This window comes from Apteryx mantelli, chromosome 12 (assembly GCF_036417845.1).
Source record: "Apteryx mantelli isolate bAptMan1 chromosome 12, bAptMan1.hap1, whole genome shotgun sequence".
NCBI lineage: Eukaryota > Metazoa > Chordata > Aves > Apterygiformes > Apterygidae > Apteryx > Apteryx mantelli.
In genome coordinates, this window is record NC_089989.1 from 16,428,234 (window position 1) to 16,449,430 (window position 21,197).

The 21,197-nt window shown below is 43.8% G+C and overlaps 2 protein-coding genes across 6 annotated transcripts; one reads left to right on the forward strand and one right to left on the reverse strand.

Annotated features, from left to right (window-relative positions):
- Positions 1–359: 359 nt before the first annotated feature.
- On the reverse strand, positions 360–15,470 carry XPC (XPC complex subunit, DNA damage recognition and repair factor). Of its 5 annotated transcripts, XM_067303336.1 has the most exons (16): positions 15,271–15,468; positions 13,722–13,932; positions 12,725–12,849; positions 11,757–11,880; positions 10,718–10,802; positions 10,047–10,204; positions 9,722–9,842; positions 8,568–8,657; positions 6,844–7,779; positions 5,106–5,266; positions 4,697–4,778; positions 4,105–4,239; positions 3,427–3,596; positions 3,017–3,110; positions 2,414–2,503; positions 360–1,748 (listed from the first exon to the last, which is right to left on the reverse strand). In XM_067303336.1, the coding sequence occupies exons 1-16, from the start codon at positions 15,365–15,367 to the stop codon at positions 1,536–1,538; spliced, it is 2,892 nt and encodes a 963-aa protein (XP_067159437.1). In that variant the 5' UTR covers positions 15,368–15,468; the 3' UTR covers positions 360–1,535. The 5 variants fall into 5 exon arrangements, with proteins under 5 accessions (XP_067159437.1, XP_067159438.1, XP_067159439.1 ...); XM_067303337.1 differs by lacking the exon at positions 4,105–4,239; XM_067303339.1 differs by lacking the exons at positions 360–1,748; positions 2,414–2,503 and having other exon boundaries at positions 3,028–3,142; positions 15,271–15,470.
- An 11-nt stretch (positions 15,471–15,481) lies between these two features.
- Positions 15,482–18,727, forward strand: LSM3 (LSM3 homolog, U6 small nuclear RNA and mRNA degradation associated). The gene is made up of 4 exons (XM_067303341.1): positions 15,482–15,561; positions 16,576–16,686; positions 17,873–17,968; positions 18,313–18,727. Exons 1-4 carry the CDS (start codon positions 15,541–15,543, stop codon positions 18,391–18,393), a joined length of 309 nt encoding a protein of 102 aa, XP_067159442.1. The 5' UTR covers positions 15,482–15,540; the 3' UTR covers positions 18,394–18,727.
- Positions 18,728–21,197: the final 2,470 nt, after the last annotated feature.

The window sequence follows — 21,197 nt, forward strand, 5'->3', positions numbered from 1 at the left end:
CATCACAGTGTGTATCCTGCATATCTGCACCATGAGTAACACAGGAGAAACCATGTCCTCAGCCTGCTGCAGTTCTACCTGCTCATGAAAGGGTTAAAATTTTTCTCTAAGTCTTATGTAGGACTTGATTACAAAAACTCAGAAAAGACCCTCAACATTAAAACAATTCACTACCAGCCCATGCTGGGATATTCTGGGACCTGACCTGTAACTTTTGGCAACACAGTGGAAAAATAAAACAACCGAATAGGCAGCTCAGCTGCTGTGCTCTTATCCTTGTGTGAGAATCCTTCCTGGTAAACAGAGCTGCTTATGGAAAAATGAGCTGGCCAGAAGGGAGGGGTAATAGACAAGATTAATCTTTTTCAATACTTTATTTTGTTCCACATATACAGTATAAAAATAGAATTTTTTTTTCTGAGCATATTTAAATGAAAACCATTTTCTTGCATTTCAATCTTTCCCCTGTGACAATGTCCAGCAATGAATGGACTGTATCCCCCTCTATTTTTAAAGAGACTGTGTTGGTGTCATTTTGTCCTAAAAATCACTGCAAAAGACAGATTAGTAAGTATTTCTGTTATAAAACTGCAGGAAAAGCTTCTGTAGATTTAATATTCCTCTCTTAACAGTTTGCAAGTGCTTAAATACTAAATAACATTTACAGAAGTTCTCTGTTTTCAGTGAATTTCACTTCTGACAGTGACACTCAGCCAGTTTTAGACATTGTGCTCCAGAACAAAACCACCTGGTATTGATACAAAACCAAACCATATGTACAAACAAACCAAACAAACCAAAACACATATATATTTTTTAAAGTGACTTAAGATGCCATGTTTAACCTGATGTTTGAAATGGGGAGAGGGCTTCCCCTTTTTGGGGAATCCTGGGCTGATCCTGGGCTGAAAAGCCAAATCTGAGTTTTCACAAAAAGTATGTATTCTTTAACAAGTAAATTTTCAGATCTTTCAAACACTGATCATATGTTTCTTCACACCTTGCAGAAAGTGCTTCCCTTCTGTGATAAAGAAGCAATTAGTGAGACTAGAACTCTACATCACCACTGATTTGGATATGATATGAATGGAAGCATCTAAGAGGGCTTAGCCCATTTGACAGCTCACCTCAGATAGTTAACTAGCAGTTGCATGTTTTAGTTCTGGACAAGCAGGAAAAAATGGAAAGGAAAAAAAATGGGAAGAGACAGTTATAATGAAAGGAATGCCAAAGAAAACAGATTTATTAGCATGCTGAGTGATACTTACAAAAGGGAGTAAAAAAACCCAGCTGTGCATAGATAGTGATCTTCTCAGAAGATACAACTGCACATCTGCTTCTCTTGACTCCAAGGATAAAAGGATGAACATGGTTTTCTGTGATAGCAAAAGAAACTCTTGATGCTGAACTAGAAGGTTGGTCCCTAACAGCTCAGAAATACAAGGAAGGCTAAAACTCCTTAGCTGGCAAAGCATACTCCTATTGTAACAGCATCCTCCTTGCATCTGGAAACAGTAAAGAAATGCTTGTTCTGATCACAGCTTCTCAAAGGGAAACAACTGTGCTGCTTCTCCTTTCTTTTCTCGCTTGCTCTTCTTGGTTGTCTTCTTTTCCTTCTGCCTCTCTACTTGGCGATTTTGGGGCCAAGAAATAGCCACATCCCCTACTGCAGTCTCTGAACTTGGACCTCCTTCTTCATCAGAAGAGAATCCAGCTCCTTTCTCTGCCTCAGGTGCTGATGGCTCAGTCTGGAAAAAACAGGTGTGAAAATGGAAAAGGAGTTCTGGAAGTCACTCTTAACTGGCCCTTTCTAAAAAGGCTCGTCTTCAGTCACAGCGACACTTACAGACATTACACAAGTTGACTGCTCTGCTTTAGATTTCTCATCCAAAGCAGTGTGAGCAGTGTGTTTTTATTTCTGGATGTCAAGCATTCTTTCAACACAAGCAAAGTATTTTTGGTGGCAAAAGAATAAAACCAGCTTTAAAAAGATCATGCTTTTCACCTTGCACAATGGGGTAAAAATTACAAACTAAAACACATGACAAAGGGTAGACTACTCTGATCCTGTTAGCTACATACTTGGCTTGGAGGAAGAAATCAGGGAAGTGGGTATGTCAAAACAGAACAGTAATATAAAACAGTGATGCTTTGGAAAACACTAGTCTCTTGTTAAACAATAACAAGACTTCCACGGACATAACTGAGATGAATCTCTGATCTAGTTTTTTTACTAGTTGCTATTCACAAGTTAACAACAGGAAAGGAAGATTATTGAGTAATTACATTCCAGAAGTCCTGCATTCTACCAATGGAAATGTAACACTCTGGAAGTACTGGGAAAAAAAAAAATCTCTTGACACAGAAATATCACCCTGCAAAAGAGGTCACTAACAGCAGATATGCAGAATACCTTGATGCGGTAGCGTTGCTTCAGTCTCTCTCGGATGAGAAGTCCCTTTGTCAGCAATTTCCAGTTCCCCAGAGCTCTTTTCTCACGTTTCTGTATGGGGGTGTCATTGAAAAGAGAAAACTTTGCTATAAGTTCCAATGTATTTAGGCCAATGTACTTCAGGATTTAAAACTGCCATTTGAAAAATCCACACATTACTCCCAAGAATCCTATTGGGCTATTACCTTTCAAAATCTATTGCTGTCCAGTTAACTGTTTACGTATGGATTACTGTCCCTGTCTAACATGTGCCCTGACTGTGAAGATCACAATCCCCCCAAATTTATCCTCATATGTGTATTCCTCACTTTTGGTTCCCAGCAGCCATGGAAAAGCTATTCCAGAGTGTGTGCTATTCCAAGTATTGCTACACACTTGTATTGGATCCCACTACAGTGCAGACAGCAAGCTCAACACAGGGCATTTAAGGGATGCAACTAACCCCTCACTGTCACTGAGCTCTGTCTACCACCTACACAGCCAACCCATGTTTGATTGTCCCCAGCTTACATCGAATTGACCTAATAAAAGTAACAGTAAGGAAGCTGCAAAAGTAATTCTCACCTCCTTCTCCTTCTTTTCTATTTCTGCTTGTTCGTTCTCCCAGGCAGCAATAAGCACTTCTTTATATTCCTCACAAACAACGTAGCCATCAGTACTAGGAAGGAGAACACAATCCTCTGTCAGCTACTAGAAGAAAAAAGAGAGGGAGCAAATGCCTGCTGACCCAGACTAGCCAAAGGCTGCTGAATATTAACAGAACAGGTTGTCTGTCTCACAGGCTCTAAGTGTGTAATTCATCACCTATCCTCCCACACAAGTGCAGACTCTTAAAGCATATAAAATCACTCCTGAATGCCAGGGCCACTGACTCCACTGCCACTGCTAGTACAAAAGAGCAGGACGTATCCTGCTTAATGCAACTTTGGCAGGATATCAAAATCCTTCAGCTGCAGCAAAGCAGCTTCACGTACACTGGGTGTGAGTAGCCTCCATGAAAATCAAATCCACTGATGGCTTGAGCACAGTCAATGTCCAGCTTCCGCGCCACTCTGTTGAGGTTGGGGAGTCTAATCTGTACACAGCCGATCGGTAACATGGATGGCAGGAAGAGATAGACGTTTCCGTATTCATTCCGGGGAACCTGATATTGCATAATTAAAAAGAAATGGTGACACCTCCTGCCCTCCAGAAATAGGTGAAAAACCCTGCTGCAATTCAGAGATTTTCCTTTGTTTCTGATCTGCTACATTGCACAGGAGTACTCTATAATATTCGTATGACAAGACACAAACCTAGATTTTAGCTCCATAGATATCCTGGTTCATGCTCACTGTCCAGGCTTTGTTACTAAGGCTGTGATGTAGAGAATTAGCAAAACAAACATGGGGCAGGCAAATTAAATGAACTAAATTAGACAGTCAGCAGCCTGCACTGATGGCACCCATCTTTATGTGTACTCAGGACAGGAAGGCTTAACTGAAGTTTTGACCATCCCATCTTGGGCACAGTTACCCCAGAACCCTAAGTCTGGATCCAGATGCTATTGACTGGTCTCACCCCTAAAACATGCAACAACTTCCGGAAAAATAAAGCCCACAGGTCCATACAAAACATCTCCTTTATCCCCAGCCCGCTGCCTTCCTGACTACCTTTCCATCCACTGCCACAGGTGGCTGGAACTCTTCTGTCTGCCAGAGACCAAACAGTGCCAGGTCCTCTTTGTCCCGGTTTGCAGGCTCTGCAAGACGCGCCTTCCTTGCCTGATTGGAAAATCCCTTCACCATCTGTGTAAATACAATGGCCAAACTTGTAACACCACAGAAACAAACTGCCAGTGATTCCAGACTTTCCTGGGACATCAAAGGAGAAGGCTCTGGGAGAGAAGAAATGTCCATTTCCTAACTTCAGTCTCTATTGCTTATATGTAATAACCCATGGCACCTGTATGCAACAGGGAGCCAGATCCTCCAGTTTATATAAAGTCCCAGGATGCCTTTGAACTAGATCAAAAGGGTACAGTTCTGCTAGATACCCTTGGGGTAGGAAGAGCAGGTGGCTGGGCATCATGTGGACCATAGGCACAGCAGGTGTAAAGATCCACCGTGCAGCCAGAGGCTACCACAAGCCATACTACAGAGTGAGAAATGTACTTCTGCCAATGGAAGGAAGACAAAAACCACAACAGAATCAAGCTCAAGTCTTAGAGGACATATTGCACAGGAGGGACCCAAACCCTCTTACCTTGTAGGGCACTTCTCCAAGCCTCACCACTCGAGCCTGCTTCAGCCAAGTGTCCTTGGAGTGCAGTGTGTGTACACAATCTCTAAAGAGGCCAGAAGGAAGCAACCATTTTCATTAGGGACTCCCAAACTGCTATCCACATGTCGGTATGGTAAGAAAGCTACATCTAAGTGGTATGTAAATGCTGTCTGAGCAGCTGCATGCCTCCTCCTGCCTATGCATGTGGCCTGGAACCTACCACTGCTACCATGGTAGTCTTCAAGCAAACTAGCTCTTAAAATCCCTGATCTATTTTGCCCCGACTGCAAAGACACATGCACACGTTATAAATGCTGGCTCATATTCACAATGCCCTTAACTGCTTGTTATAAAGATCACAGGCACACATGACAAAATGTGCACCACTCACCTGGAGTAGACAGCCTCTCCCCTGCAGTACCCCAAGATAGCAGCTGACTCAGGATAGATGGCCTCATATTTCAAGAGGTGCCTCTTGAGCGCATAAAGGGGGTGATTTTTGTACTCTCCAATTGCTGTTGGCAGAGGCTGGTCTTGAAGCTTAACCTGAAACTGTAGGAATTATGCAAAGAAGAGTGATTTCACAACTCTCTTGCACTAGCCTTTTAAGAAAATAAGAAAGATTATAGTCTGAATCAAAGAAAAAAAATTAGAAACTTAAAAGAGGTGCGCCAAGGGCCTGAAGCATTCTTGTTGCAATTAGGTACTTAAATCTGTACGGGTTAGATGAGTGGACAATGATGTGGATTGAGAACTGGCTGAATGGCAGAGCTCAGAGGGTTGTGATCAGTGGCAGAGTCTAGTTGGAGGCCTGTAGCTAGCCATGTCCCCCAGGGGTCAATATTGGGTCCAGTACTGTTCAACTTATTCATCAATGACCTGGATGAAAGCACAGAGTGCACCCTCAGCAAGTTTGCTGACGATACCAAACTGGGAGGAGTGGCTGACACCTGGGAGGGCTGTGCTGCCATTCAGAGAGACCTGGACATGCTGGAGAGTTGGGTGAAAAGGAACCTCATGAAGTTCAACAAAGGCAAGTGCAGGGTCCTGCACCTAGGGAGGAATAACCCCATGCACCAGGACAGGTTGGGGGTTGACCTGCTGGAAAGCAGCTCTGCCGAGAAGGACCTGGGAGTACTGGTGGACACCAAGTTAAGCATGAGGCAGCAGTGTGCCCTTGTGGCCAAGAAGGCCAATGGTATCCTGCGGTGCATTAGGCAGAGTGCTGCCAGCAGGTGGAGGGAGGTGATCCTCCCCCTCTACTCAGCCCTGGTGAGGCCACATCTGGAGCACTGTGTCCAGTTCTGGGCTCCCCAGGACAAGAGGGATGTGGCACTACTGGAGAGTCCAGCGGAGGGCTACAATGATGATTAGGGGACGGGAGCATCTCCCCTATGAGGAAAGACTGAGAGAGCCGGGCCTGTTCAGCCTGGAGAAAAGGAGACTGAGAGGGGATCTTATCAATGTATACAAATATCTTAAGGGAGGGTGTCAAGAGGATGGAGCCAGACTCTTTTCAGTGGCACCCAGCGACAGGACGCGAGGCAACGGGCACAAACTGAAACACAGGAAGTTCCGTTTGAATATGAGGAAAAACTACTTTACTGTGAGGGTGACAGAGCACTGGAACAGGTTGCCCAGAGAGGTTGTGGAGTCTCCTTCTCTGGAGATATTCAAAACCTGCCTGGATGCAATCCTGTGCAATATGCTCTAGGTGACCCTGCTTGAGCAGGGACTAGATGATCTCCAGAGGTCCCTTCCAACCTCAACTGTTCTGTGATTCTGTGTACCCAGATCCATGTATTTTAAAAGACCCTCCCCAAGAAGCGCAACGCTGAGCTATACAGAAACCACATTATCAGGTTTCTGATATAGACTGTTCTGTATTTTTGCTGTCCAGATTTCTCTAAACAGCTTCCATTTGATATTATTTGAATCTATCATTGTACAATCCCTTAAAAAAACATGCACACACTCAGTAGTTCAAGCTCAAAAACAAACTTCCTTACTCATGAAATGTTTCCTAATGATTTTTGCCTGAATGAGGACCCAAGGATTGGACTCTTGGGAATAAATAAGGTTATTTAACCTTATTTGTCTCTTGGTCTAAATAACCAAGTGTCACTTACCTCCCTTTCCTCCTTCCTGTCTCTTTCCACAAAGGGAGTTTTATATGGCTGCAGCGTGTTTTCCCACCACTCAGAGTCCACACGGCTCTTCCTTGTGGCAGTCATCCACACTGGGTCGTACCTTTGTGTCACATCCTTGACACTCCCATCGTTGTCAACCCCCACAATGTAGGAAAGCGGCTTTGTGGCATACTTGAAGCACAGCTGGGGTTGGCCAACATTGCCATGAACACAGTCTACACACACCCACTTGTCCTCCCGTTCAAGGAAAACCTCCAGCCACTGGTCTGTGTCCGTCACTTTCCTCAGCTCCTGCTCTCCATCATCCTCATCGCTAGAAAGGATTTTGTTTCTCTTTCTCTGTGCCTTAGGCAAGGCAGTAGCTGTACTTTTTGCTGGTCTAGGCTCAGCTTCATGTGAACTTTTGGATAGCCTCAATTCTGAAGTCTTAGTTTTCAGGCTTTTATCAGCTGTTACCTTTGACTTCCGGGAGCCCAAAGACTTCCTCTGCTTTTTAGGTACAGTTTCAAAATCCTCATCAGACAGACTGCTCTCCTCTTCTGAAGCCTTAAAGTCAGAAACACTGCCCTCATCACTTCCACTCTCTTCTTTGTAACACACTTTGGAGGCCACTCGTCTCCGGCGATCATTTTTGGGCCTGACTGGCATATCTTTTTCCCCTAAACTGCAGTCCTCATTACTAGGTTCCCTCTGCTCCTGGCTTTTTGTAGTCAGCTTTGACTTGCACGGCCTTTTCTTCTGAGCAGTGTTTGATTTCTTTGGCTCTCTGTTGTCTTCTTCACTTCCTGAGGATTTCTCATCCTGCTTGGCTTTTCTGCAGAAGCCTTTTTTTGCCACAGCTTTGGGTGTTGTGGCAGAGCTCTCCTGCCCCTCAGAGGTACTGCTGAGAGACTGCCTCTTGGATGAGCCTTTCCCCTGCAAAGAAAGAGACTAGGTCACTTTTACCATGGCTAAGCATATGTTAGGAAAACTGGCTTCGATTAACTACATGAGGTGCATGCAGACCAAAGGTTGGCCAGCACAGACAGTCTGCAGATCTCAGGGACTCTAAAGCTTCAGGTAAATGGTAGAAGAGAGATGTCTGGCCACTTCCAACATCTGAGTTCAGTTTTCCCAGCTTCAGTAAAGGCAGCAAAGTGAGCAGCAGCTACATCTGCAAACTAGCTGACTTTGAAGTTAGTCAGCTTGTTATTTAGACTTCATGGCAGCCATTGCAGAAGGAAGATGAAACGGATAAAACGGATTCTTGAAAAATAAGTTAATGGCACTTCTACACTTTCTTGTAAAAAATAAGACTTTTCAAAATTAATTCTTCTAAACATTTAAATATTTTTTAATTAAAATCAATACTGTGACCACGTGGCAAAGCTTAAACTTACTTTAACTCATTAAAATGGCATAAAATAAATGCAGAAGTATTACTCAAGCGGCAAGTGTTTTGCTGTCAAAGTTTTAAAGAAATTTAAAACTATTGAAGCATGAGAAGTCTTTACCTAAGCCACAAAATGAGGGGTTTTTTTAAACAGAGAAACCTAAAAATTAAGGGTTTGTGTCTTCTGCACTACAGACAAAACACTGTCATCACCCTGGTTTCATGTAACAAGTGATTCCCTTTGAGCTTCAACAGCCAGAAAGTTTTTCCACTCCTTTTCTCTGACCCACAGTGACATATTCCCTATTCCACCCACTTAATGAAAACTAACCTTTGCTCTTGTCTCCTTGAGAGGAATAGGCTGAAGAGACAGCACAAGACGGCACAGCAGCTGTAATGCTCGGAGAATAATTAAAAATATCTGCAAAAGAAAAAATAAAAGACCTTTAGCCTTTTTTTTTTTTTTTTTAAGATATATGAAAAAAGGTCTTAAAACTATTTTACGATCTGGGTTCTGTCACACATAATTTTCATTCCTACCTTTTACCCAGCTCTGTACACTGACACAGACATGTAGCTAGCCAAATTGCTTTAGTATCTAAGTGCTGCACAGCCTTCTCTGGCTCTTATTTATGGCATTACAGTGAGAGGGGGACTGCTGTTATCTCTGTCTCACAGATGAAGAGCCGATGCCTGAGGAGGCTCAGTGATCTGTCCTGCTGGAGCAGACACATTAAGTTGCCCAAATCCTATCTTTCCTATCAATCTCTCATTCTGGAGGCAAACTGAAATAAAAAGACTGAATCCTCCCTCCAAAAGGTGGCCAAGGCCAGTCACATAGCATTAGCTGAAGCCAGCAAAAACACCAGCCATTCAGAGAGTGTCAGTAGTCACAGCTGAGTGACTAACAGCTGTGACCTGGCAACTTGCCTTTCTGCATGGGACTCAACAGAAGGTGCTGTTAATAAATGCCTAAGCAGAGCTTGTTATGTTCTTTCCTCCCATCCCAGCAAGTGGTGTTTCTTGCGACTGTGAGGTCGCAAACCCACCACAGCTATGACTTCCCATTTTGTGAGAGAGAAGCTGCGACATTCCTCACTCAAATTAGTATTTCAGGAGAAACCTATCAAGCTGGTTTTGTTCAATCTACACTGCTAACCCAATAAAAAGAAGCCAAACCATACTCGGGAATAAGCTACTTTATACACTATGCATAAGGCCATCCACAGCAGAACATGGAGCATGCAGGGACCCTATCAGAACTAATGGCTCCAGTTAGACACAGCTCAAATTGAAAAATTTAATCACAGAAGGACACCAGGTAAAAATACAAGAGAAATAAAAAGCCAGGCAATCACCTAAATTACCAAGTTGTTTTCTCCAAATCCATCCTTCAAACACCACCTGGTGTACGACCTGGCAGCTCTACAGCAATGATCTGGCATCCAAATTCAGCAGCCAACCCTGCACTTCCCAGTCACTTACATGAACCAACTCTTCATCATCTCGTGCAGCATAGATGGCAAAGCGCCTCCCCAAGGTAGACTGAAGGGGCTCTCCTTTTTCAATAGAAAGCTCATCATTGACAGTGAAGGTTCCAACAAACCTGAAAAATGAGACATCTACTTATTTTCTAGTATCCTAAATGTATTCTTGAACTTCGTAGCTCCTTTCCTTCACTAAAAGGATAGTTTCTCATCCTTGTATTTAAAATCAGAGAAATCACTGAAAGTTGATAATTATGTTCACCCCTCTCCCTTAACCGTGGCTCTATTCCACAGGATAGCAGGATTAGGAGAGAGAGTTTTACCATTTCACCAAGTTGGAGAGGTAGAGAAGGTCCACTCGGCCTGCAGGCACTTTTGTGAAGTGGGTGGGGATGATGGATAGACCAATAGCAAGAAGATCTGGCTGGCTACAGATTCTGTTCCTATAGAAACCGTTTGCTAATAAACACAGAAGATGAACCTGAGAGAAACAAAAGTTTCTACAGTGAGTTCACAGGACATTTGCTTTGCTGGAACTATTGTCCATGGTAAAGACATGGAGGGCTTTATTACTCCTTTAACGCAGATACGCAACAATGAAGCCTCCCAAGAGTATACAGGGTGGACACAGGGCTGTCTTCAGATCACCATAAGACAGTAAAGCCTTTAAGTCCCTATCAGTGTCTCCTGATCTACATTTGACTGACAGTTTAACCTCAACAGAAATGAGCAAATACATGCTCAGTGGAGAAATACACACCTGCTCACATCTGTTTTGCTTTAGAAGTCTACTAATGCAGTCACTGATGTTTCCCACTTACAGTTTAAGAAAAGTCCTACGAGCATTTGTCTGGACTACAGCCTTTTTATTTTTTCCACTTTTAACTATGGCCCAAAATTATTTTGATCAGAATTAGTTTCTTCTTCATTACACATCAGTTCAGAGATCTCTATGCTCAATCTTCTCTCTGCCGGGTTTTTCTGTGACCAATACCTTATGCGTGTCCTCACGAACCTCCTTGTTGAAACGTTTCATCATTCTCCGAAGATACACCTCAAACTCGGCTTTTCTTTTTTCTCTGCATAAGTTTACAAAAGAAATGGATGTTGTGGTTTCCTATGGACCTGCCTTTCTAGATTCCTGAACTGTATCAGCTCACAAAGAGAATCTGACCCAGAGAATATTCTGTGCCCACTTAGCAAAAGTTTAGTTAATGGCTATGTGAATAGGCACACAGGATGCATATGACTAATAAAATATAAACTCCATGTAACTGACTACCGAGAGCTCAGATACATTCAAATTGCCTAAATTCCACCTAACTTTATGTACCTAGAGTTTCCTACCAGACAGCTTTAGACAGCTCCATACTAAACTTATTATTCACTTTCTGAATCGTCTGTTTTTACTGCTACCCTTACATCCAGTTTCCTGGATAAACAATTTTCTTTTCATTGATGAAATCTTTTGACTTGGAGGCAATAGATATTCTTGATGCTTTGCAATAAAAAGCTGGTCTGGGACAGTGCCCACCTTGTAACTGCATGAGACACTGCCAGGCTTCCAGCTGCCATGGGAAGAATGCTAACAGATGCTGATGACATTCATTTGACTCCCTCTATTCACCGCTCAGGTATGGGCACACAGAGGCTTCCACCTTAGCTGTTAGATATTTACAGTAAAACAACACCATTTACCCACAGCTCTCCATTAAGACACCTATTACTATCCCTGGTTTGGAGATGGGGACACTAAAGCACAATGAAGTTATGGGCCTGATTTTCAAAGAAGCTGAAAAGCCTCCATTCACACCAACTTTCATTGAAGACTTTTGATAAAAATGTCAGGGGAAAAGTTCTCTGTGGATGTAAACTGTCCTCCATCTCATTACCTCAAATCACTCCAAGTCAACAGTCTGCACAATTTGGGGATTTCTACCCAGAATAGAGCAAATTAGTGACAGTTAACACTGGGCATATCTTCAACTTTCAAACATCCCTTCACTGCCTCTCACCACCTTCCCCGTTCTTACCTTCTCTCTCTTTTCTTTGCCTGCTCTGGGGTTTCAATCTCTATCTCAACTGGTTTGCTTGGCAGCACCGCTGTCGGAACAACAGCAACTTCTTCTAACTTATCCGCAACAGGTTCCTGGAGTTCTGGAAAAATAAAATATTATAATTAATCCACATGGAATGGATATTCTAGGGAGGGCTGCCAATGGGATAAGAACCAACCCACTCCTGCTCATCTGCTCAAACTCAGCCTACAAACAGAATGCCCCAGTGATTACCAGTTCCTGCATCTTCTACAGCGCAGTGTCGGCTCAGCTATTTCAGGTAGCTGTGGGATGCTAGTCACCCTACTGTTTAGGAACCAGATCAGCAAAGTCTAATGGCAAGTCACTCTGTCACAAACTCAAACAGGAAAAAGGCCAGTAAATGAAGCAGACTTGAAGGGTGCTTGTGGAGGAGAAAAGAAGAAACTGACAGCTGTTCCCTTTAGAAGGCATAAATCTATAGCAGCAAAATATAAAGATTGTGATTGTCATGGTTCTCATCACAATCTGTTGATGGGCACCTGGCCAAACAGATCAGTTGGTTGCATCTCCATTCTCCCTTGCTAGGAAATCACAGTTTTGAATCTTCAAACTGTTTCATTCTTAGCTTCTCTCAGTACTAGATAACCCAAACAGCTGAAAAAGTGCTGTGAACAGTTGCAGCATTTTAACATAAGCCAACCGGTTGTCAGATGCAAGGCACTGCATTAGGTCAGTTGTTTTGTTTTCTTCTACTTTGGAACAATTCTTAACATTATTGTGAGACATCAGCTTTAAAAGATATGGATATGCACATGGAACATCCTCTAAGGATACAGAACTCACCTACCTGAATCCAAATGAGAAATGGCTCAATAACCAAATTACAAAAAAAAACCCAAACCCATTGTGTACAAGAATACTTGCTCCTTAAAATGAATGAACATGCAATAAAAGGTTGTTACCTTCCACATCCTCCCATTCATCTTCACTTTCATCATCATCGTCAGCATTGTCTTCATCCGTCTCTTTTTTAACAGGAGATTCTCTCTTCAAATTTATTTCCCTCTGAGGGGGCTTCAGTGAGTCACTATTGAAATTATCAAAATGGCTTTAGCATTGGGAAGTGTAGGTGCTTGTTTATTTAAAAAAAAACAGAGAAAGGGAAACATTAAAAATAGGGAAATAAATGAAGCACGACCTCTGTAACAGTAACAACAGATGCAAAGGTTTTGAATATTTGGCAATTAAACCACAGATGCCTTCTCTGAAAAGCAAAGCATCTGAGCTGTAAACAACCATGGGCTCACTGGGGGAACTTTTTTTCCAGTGCAAACTTAGGTCCTGGTCCTGCGAGGTTTTCTAAGAAGGAAGATGCCTGAACTTACAAAAGGTCCCATCCTTTGAACAGCTTGTGCAAATGAGTTCTTGGAGAACTGGTTCAATGAATCATTTTTTCTTACTGATCAAAGTGTACTGAAATTAAAACTGTTTCTGTTTCACTACACTAATACCCAAGGCTCCGTTTGGCCAGTGAAATGAGACCAACCAATCAGTTTCCTGTCTTCTTATTAATTCATTTTGCTACGGCAACCTCCATGGGAACATCACATTGCTCTTATATTTGGATTCCTAAAAACACAGGGGAGTGATATGTTTAAAGGATGCTGCAGATAATTGTAAACTCAAGTCTCACAGCAACATTTCTGTACATGCTGGATTCCATAAAACCTCCCTACCCCATAAAAAACTAGAATAACAAATGAAAAAAAAATAGGTTTAAACTATTGAATTTGAAAAGGCTCAGATATCTGCTTCCCCTCCAGACTCTCTTCCCCAAGACCAGCTCTGCCTAAATTAAGCTACCCATGCATATTTGCAGCACTGGGCCCTAAACAAAAACATATAATCATGAGTAAAGAGTTCATATAGGCTCTAATAATGAACTATAAGTGAACTTACCTGCACTTGGCCTCTTTGCTATGATTCCCTTTACTTTTAGTAGTTTTGTTATTTTCTTCCTTTATTAGCAATTTTACCCCTTTTTGTTTTGAAGGCTTATTTGCTGAGCTGCAAACTCCAGTATCACAGTCTTCTTCCTTCTTTCTAGCTGGAACTTTTGAGTTGTTCCTTCTCGTACTAGGCTTTTTCTCTTCAAAATCATCTGCACTGGCTAGAAGAAAGGAAGATATGCCAAAGGATGAAATTTCATCTACACCGCAGTCAGGAGTAATACCTTCATATCATTCATTAGATGAGAATTTTATCTACCAGCTACAGAAGAAAGTGAATACTCATAAAGAATATCATTTGAGCATTTGCATAGTAAATAGGGAATAACTGAACAACAACAGTTGAAAAAAAATAATCATAGTAATGTAGTGGGCAAAAATATGCAAAGATTCCTATAGTCTTACCAATGAGAGTAGTTGAAAAACAAGCATCCTACTTACCACTCACAAGCAATTATTTTCTTCAGACAACTATTATTTTGTAAAGCTACTCGGAAGAACTTTATTTAAGGCATCTCCTGGGACATTGACCACTGACTATGACCTTCCAGGGTCACAGGGTGACGCTACAGCATGGTGTGTTTTCACAGAAGAATCACAGCTACGGTCAGCCAGACCTTTAACAGGTCGCCTGCTTCCTGATTTCTAGCCTTTATCAGTGTGTGAAGCCCTTAACATCTTCCAGATAACATGTGGGCCCCGCTGGACAGCTGATGCATTGATTTAAATCCCTGCTTTATGTATTTCGGTCCTACCCTTTTGGACTGTGGAGAACAGTTTATTCAGCTCAGGAAAGCCACCAAATGATCTTTTCACCCCTGGAAAATCCAGAGGGAAATATCCCAAATGGAGTGAGGATGTGGGATAAGCCCAGGATAACGCAGTATCGCGCTGGGTACGCAAACGAATGGCAGGGACAGAGCAAACACGAGGTTAGACTGTGAGAGCTTCTAGTCTCTTTCACGACCCTCCCCAGCGTCAGAGGCTGCTGAACTCCCGGGCTGTGTTAAGAGGGAGCTGAAATCCAGCACGTTCGGGTAACAGAGGCGGCCGCGGAGATCCGGCGAGCAGCAGCCCACCTTGAGCCTCCCGCTCTGCCACCAAGCACCGCGCCGGGACCCCCCTCACCGCCCAGCCCAGGAGCGGCGCGGAAGCCCCCGGCCCCGGCAGGCCCCGCTGCGCCGGGCCGCTTCCCCCTGCAGGGCCCCGGCGGGCCGCGGCCTGGCGGCGGCGCCCAGGCAACGGGCGCGGAGCTCGCAGCTTTCTGCACCTGGCGCCACCCCTCGCCTCCCGGAGCGGCCGAAGTCCCCTCAGCGCTGCCCTCCTGCCTTTATTGAAATCAAACCCAGCCTGTGGGGCGGGACGGGACGGGACGGGGCGCTCGCTCGGGCCGCCCCGGCCCCCAGGACACGGAGGGGCCCGAGGCGTCGGCGGGATTTCAGCGCTTCGCGGAGACGCCGCCGCGCCCAGCCGCGGCCGCCATGGCCGCCCGCACTCACCCTCCGCCTCCGCCTCGCCCCGCGGCGCCCCCCGCCCCCCGCGGCGCCTCTTGCTGGCGGCCGCCGGCCGCGGCGAGGCTTTGCGCTTCTTGGCCATGCCGCCGCCGCGACGGAGGCGAGCGCCGAGGGGCTCCGGCGGCAGCGGGCCGGCTGATCCCTCCCGCCGCGTCCCCGCTCGGTGCGGCCGGGGCCACCGCCGCCTCCCCCGCCGCAAGGGGAAGGGGCCGGGCCATAAAGTCTCGCGGGAGGGCGCGGGAGGCGGTTTGAAAGATGGCGGACGAGGTGGACCAGGTGAGCGGCTCCTTCCCGCGGGGCGGGAGGCAGCGTGGAGACCTTCCCCGCCGCGGCGCGGCCCGGCCCTGGCTCCCGGCCTCCGAGCGCTGCGGCGGCGGGGCCCTTCCTGCCGCTATTGCCCAGGCGCCCCCTCCCCTCCCCTCTTCTCCCTTCCCTTCCCGGCGCGGGGCGCCGCTTTCCGTGGCCGCCGGCCCCGGCGGGGACGGAGCCCCCGGCCGGGGGGCGCCGGCATAAGATGGCGGCGGTGGCTGGCGCTCGGCGGCCCGTGGGGGCTGGCGGCGCCCGGGGGCTGCGAGCGCCGGGGCTGCCGGCGGCGCCTGTGCCGGGCGGGCCTCCCCGCGGAGCCGCGGCAGGGAGGGAGGGAGGGAGGCAGCGAGGGAAAGCGCTGCTGCGGGGCTGGCTGAGGCGGGAATAGGCAGTGTGCTGCTGGGGGCACGGGCGAAGGGGCCCCCGCGCTTCAGCTGCCCTCTGACGGCCGCCTTTACCGCAGAGAGCTGCTCCGCCCCGCTCGTGCCCCGGTTTCTGAGCCCCGCCGCGAGGCCTAGCGCAGCCGGCGTCGTGGTGCCGGTGCCTCAGCTGGAGGCGGGTGTCTGGGGCAGGAGGGGCCGTGTGTTACCCTGCCGACCCAAACACGCTGCCAAAAATGAGACTGTACCTTCCGTTTTCTAGCTAGAGGCGTAGATGCCCCAGCTGTGGTGCTGGCTCCTAAACTAGCTACTTCAAAGCTAGTTGTGCAGATTGGGCTTTCTGCTGCAGTACAGCCAAGGGTTGTGAAGCGCAGTTTGTTGCAGCCTGAGCTGAAGTGTGTTAACTAGTCTTGTTCATGCTGCTAAACATTCATAGAGTGGTAATATCAATTGTCCTAAGATTCAACGGAATTTGAAAGAATGTTTCAGAGTTCTTGACTTTTTTGTTCTTACCCGCTTCTTTTGTGTTTCTCAGCAATGCTGAGGAATAGAGAAGTTCAGACTTCTTTTGTATAAATGTTTCTTTTTTAATTTTACTTTTCAGCAACAAACAACAAATACTGTAGAAGAGCCACTTGATCTCATCAGACTCAGTCTAGATGAGCGAATCTATGTTAAAATGAGGAATGACAGAGAACTTAGAGGCAGACTACATGTAAGTAAAACACTTTCATAACACTACAGTGCTTATCCAGCTAAGCATTATTTCATGTACAATAGTCTTAATACAATCTAAGGAATATTACAGGTAAACTTGTATAATAATTAGTTTAAAAGCACATGTAACTGTATCTCATGATTAAAAAATGCAGAAGGGGTTAGAGAAGAAAGTTAAAGGTCATCTTAGTAACGGGTTGAACCCTTTCTTTTCACAGAAGCTTTTTCTGTGGTGGCAGTAGTAAAATCTAGTTTGTTCACTACTCTATCTGCTATAAAATGCTGCTGTAAAGACTCAAGAGGTGTATTTTGTTTTTCTTTCCCTTAGTCTTCTGGATGACACTGAGCAATTCTTTCCACTGTTTTTGGCCTCTGTTGCTATGTTTATGAAATGAGCATAATGATGCAGATCTCCTCTTGTAAAGCACTTTGAGGTCTATTTAAGATTGAAATAAGAATAAGATTATCGTTATCAAACAAATTACTCTTAAGGTACACCTAATGAGGGTATGATGGGATATGTGCTCAGCTCGACTCTCTGCAAATCTGATTTGTCCAAGTGCATTCTTCTCCTATAGTGATATGTCACTTAATGAGACAGGTTTCTGTTTTCTGTTGAGCCAGTTGTCCTTCCTGAGTACTGTACTGTGTTGGGGAAGATAACCGGGCCTCAACTCATTTGGGACCTCAGTGATGAGGACATATCTGTGAAAATCTGGTTATAGTATAGTTTGTAATATGCTTTTGGAAGGTGTTTGGAACACTTGCTTATTTAAAATTTTTGTAGCAGCTTTCATGTCTGTTAAGTTAGCCCCAGACAATCAATTCCAGGAGGCTGCACTGGTGGCAAAGAACATATAGCTTGTTTAATGTTAATAAATGACAAGGATAGGTGTGTCTGTCAGAGCTTTTGCATGCGTTCTCATTGAAAGCTTCAGAGCCATTTCCTAGAAGAGTTTTTCTGCAAATATATGTGCAATTGTTTTTTGTGCTGCTGAGTACTGATTTGTTGGCATTTATATTTGAAATTTTAACTATAACTAATACTACTTTGCATTAACAGTGGCACATTTTAGTCAAAATCAGGCTGAACTAATTCTGTCCAGAAGTCTCACTAAAATTCTCATTCTAATGAGCTTGTATTTGAACTTTGTAAAAATAATAAACTAGCTTCATTCCTACAGGCGTATGATCAGCATCTAAATATGATTTTGGGTGATGTGGAAGAAACTGTAACAACAATAGAGATTGATGAAGAAACCTATGAAGAGATTTATAAAGTAAGGACTTCAGTGTATTTATCCCTGTAGAAAGATGTGGTGGTTGTTGTTGTTTCTTTTTTAACTGAACAATGTTATCTGTTTGAAATAGACTGCTGCTAGCTATTTATTGGGCCAACGTCTGACAAAAGTTTCAGGCGGATTCTTTTGAAAGTACGAAGTGTCCAAAGACTTAGTATTAATTGTACTGATCTCTTCAGTATGCCAGTAAGTTGTAAAATCAAGCTTGCTTTTGTTGGAGTTGTTTCTGGTGTTTTTGATGATTGAATTTGGTCACATGCTTATCAGGTGTGTTCTGTCAACTATACTTTTGTAAATGTAAACTTTTCTTTCCTTCTTCTTAGTCTACCAAAAGGAATATTCCGATGCTCTTTGTCAGAGGTGACGGCGTTGTGCTTGTAGCTCCCCCGTTGAGGGTTGGCTGAAACAACCAAGGATTTAACCTTGTTGGAAGGTTTCAGGCTTTTGGACAATGGTTCCTGTTTCGATCACGCGTCTTGAAATTCTGTGTGCATTTTTATAGGATGTTCTTGTCTGTTCTTTTGGGAAGGGGAGGGAAGGGCAGGGGAGCCAACTTGTCTTACTGAAAGTACATGTAATCAGTTGAAGTGGTGTAAAACAACCTGGTTTTCCCAGAATTAATGTAACTGCTGTAAGTTGGCTGTCTGTCACATCAGTAAAAGAATCTTTCAGTTTTGCAATCTTGGTGATAGCAGTGTCTTAAATTTTTTGTTCTAAATAAATTTGGTTTATCTTTCAGATTTGACTTGTCATGTTTTTATGTTGAAGAGATTGTATTTATGTACTTCTATAGAACTACTACATTAAGTTGTAGTACGCAGCCTCACTTTCTGAGGAAGGAGTATTTTTTTTGTGTGTAGTGTTAATCTTTGCCCTTACTAATACTTGAGTCTTCCAGATTATGACCTTTTGGGAACAATACTGTTTCAATCTACAGTGCCATCATTTTTGACTGTTCTGTATCTAAATCCTGTATGCGTATTCTTGTAGTATTCTTTGTATAGTTTTATCTATATGCATCTTCCACTTACAGTACTTAAAAATGATTTTTTAAACAATGTTTTAGATGGTTTTATTGTGGCTTTATTAGCAGAGTAATGGTATGCAATGCTGTAAGTAGAGAATGAGGATGTTACCTAGCGTACAGTTGTGTTGCTTGTTGCATTTGACACTCTGTAGCCTATTTCAGTTCTTGAATGCTGTACATTAAATTCTGCAGAGCACTTAAGATACTCAGTTATCTCTAGTGAAGGGTGCACTAGAACCCTCAACAAAGCCATTCTTAATGTACAGTTTTTCCCCTGTTATTTATGAGGAGAAGGCTTGAATAAACTTATGGCATGAAATACTTTAAGTACATGTTTGCAAGATGGACTAAAGATGTAGATCTATCCTGTGATATGATCTTAACTCATAACTTAAATTTAGCTTTTTAGGCATGCTCTGTATGGTTACCAAAAGCACCTGTTCTGGCACTTTCTGCTGCAGTTAAAATCTTCCTAACTTGGGATATCCATAGCTTGCGACAAGGGTGAAGAATGCAAGTTATACCTTAGTAAGCCCCGAGTCAAGTTCTTTTCTGGCAGTAAAATATACACCCTTGAAAGCTGTGACTATATGCTTCATTCCCTCTGAAATAAGGAGAGCAAGGACCACTACAAAATCTGCTCTGTGTTCTAGGTGGCATCTGTACTCTGTTCTCATGCAATGTCTAGTATTGGGATAGATGCACTTTTAAAAATAGGAGTGATAGCTGAAGCTGAAACAGTGATGCTTTAGCTGAGAACAAATATATTAACAGCAATTATTTTGAATAGGTTTGGGGTGTTTTTTGGCGGGGTGGGGAGAGGAGTGTCATGTGGAGACCAAATAGCATATTCCTTGCACCACATCTTAGAAAGGGCAACAAGTCACTCCAATCCTCTACACATGCAAGAATTTTTTGATCTTAAAAAAACTATGCATGATGCTGTTGTATAGTCCTTTTTATGCAAAGAAGAAAGTACCTGTACAGCTTACTACCACAGTAGGGTTTGAATGAGGAGCACATACGCAGTGGCTTTTTAGTAGGCTCTCCTTCAGTACGCCATCCTTGCTTGAAGGTGATCTGGGCTAGGGTGAAAACACTTGCAGTCTGTGATCCACATCTCATCAGTTCCCAATATGCCGTCTCTGCAGGAGTCATCTTGGCTCAAGAAGGTTTAACTCCTGTACCAAGTGTACATTATCCTGCATGTTGGAAGAAAGCTACTGATGCTAAAACATGTTGCTTTTTGGAATGGGTATAATGACAACTGTACTGAGATCCTTTTAGACTATTGTCCTACCTCCTACCACTCACTCGAGGGGAAGCCAGAGTAAATGCTTAGGGAAGAGAAAGAATGGGTGAGCAAGTAGTGATAGCCCCCAGGCTCCTAGGGATCTGCAGACCTGGGGAAGGAGGGAATGGATTTCTCTTCCATTAATTTGTCGACTTGCTTTTAAGAGTCAGGTAAACCTGTTGCCATGTACTGTTACAGTATGCCATGGGCTGAACACATAGTCTCTGAAGAAATACTTCTGGTTCTGGCTTTGGCTAGTGTGGGTTTGGTTTTTAACTTGACCCTGACACTTTCATGTGATGCCCCTCAATTCTGTCCTAGAGACAATATTAACTTAGTGGTACTTGGTGAATGCATATTTACCTTTTCATTTTTTCTGTGCTGCTCCTAATCTTATCATGTATGACCCCTGAGTTGGCTCTTTGTAGCCTGGAAAAGAGATTTTTTTGTTTAATTGTTTTTGGTGAAAGCTGCTTCATGGCTTTTGCACTATATGTTTTTTTTGTATTGGAGAACTGACATGATACACAATGTGTGGGTACTTCATGAACTTCTATATTGATTAAATTTAACTTTCTAATAATGTCTTGATAATTCTTACTCCATGATTTGTACTTTTGATGCTTCTGAACATTAACCTGAAGTTTACAAAGAACCACCTTAGCTCCAACATCTTTTTTGCGAATGGTAACAGGGAATTCAGAGCTGATCATTGTTATGTGAGCTTAGGACTGTCTTTTTTCCCAGGTGCATCGCTTACATCTATTATCATTGAATTTGGCCATTTCATTTCCTAGTTGTTCAATAGGGAAAAGTCCTTTTGCAATGCTTTGCTGTTATTACCTTTTTGTTTCTACAATTCTGAACAGTAAATTAGCGGTAAACTT

Excerpts from the sequence above, each read along its gene's own strand:
- XPC (XM_067303336.1), bottom strand. The coding sequence starts at position 15,367 with ATGGCCAAGAAGCGCAAAGCCTCGCCGCGGCCGGCGGCCGCCAGCAAG. Across the intron at positions 13,933-15,270 it reads GGGCGAGGCGGAGGCGGAGG|CCAGTGCAGATGATTTTGAA; the intron begins GTGAGTGCGGGC and ends CCTTTCTTCTAG. Across the intron at positions 8,658-9,721 it reads ATGATGAAGAGTTGGTTCAT|ATATTTTTAATTATTCTCCG; the intron begins GTAAGTGACTGG and ends TTTCTTTTGCAG.
- LSM3 (XM_067303341.1), top strand. The coding sequence starts at position 15,541 with ATGGCGGACGAGGTGGACCAG. Across the intron at positions 16,687-17,872 it reads AACTTAGAGGCAGACTACAT|GCGTATGATCAGCATCTAAA; the intron begins GTAAGTAAAACA and ends TCATTCCTACAG. Across the intron at positions 17,969-18,312 it reads CCTATGAAGAGATTTATAAA|TCTACCAAAAGGAATATTCC; the intron begins GTAAGGACTTCA and ends CCTTCTTCTTAG.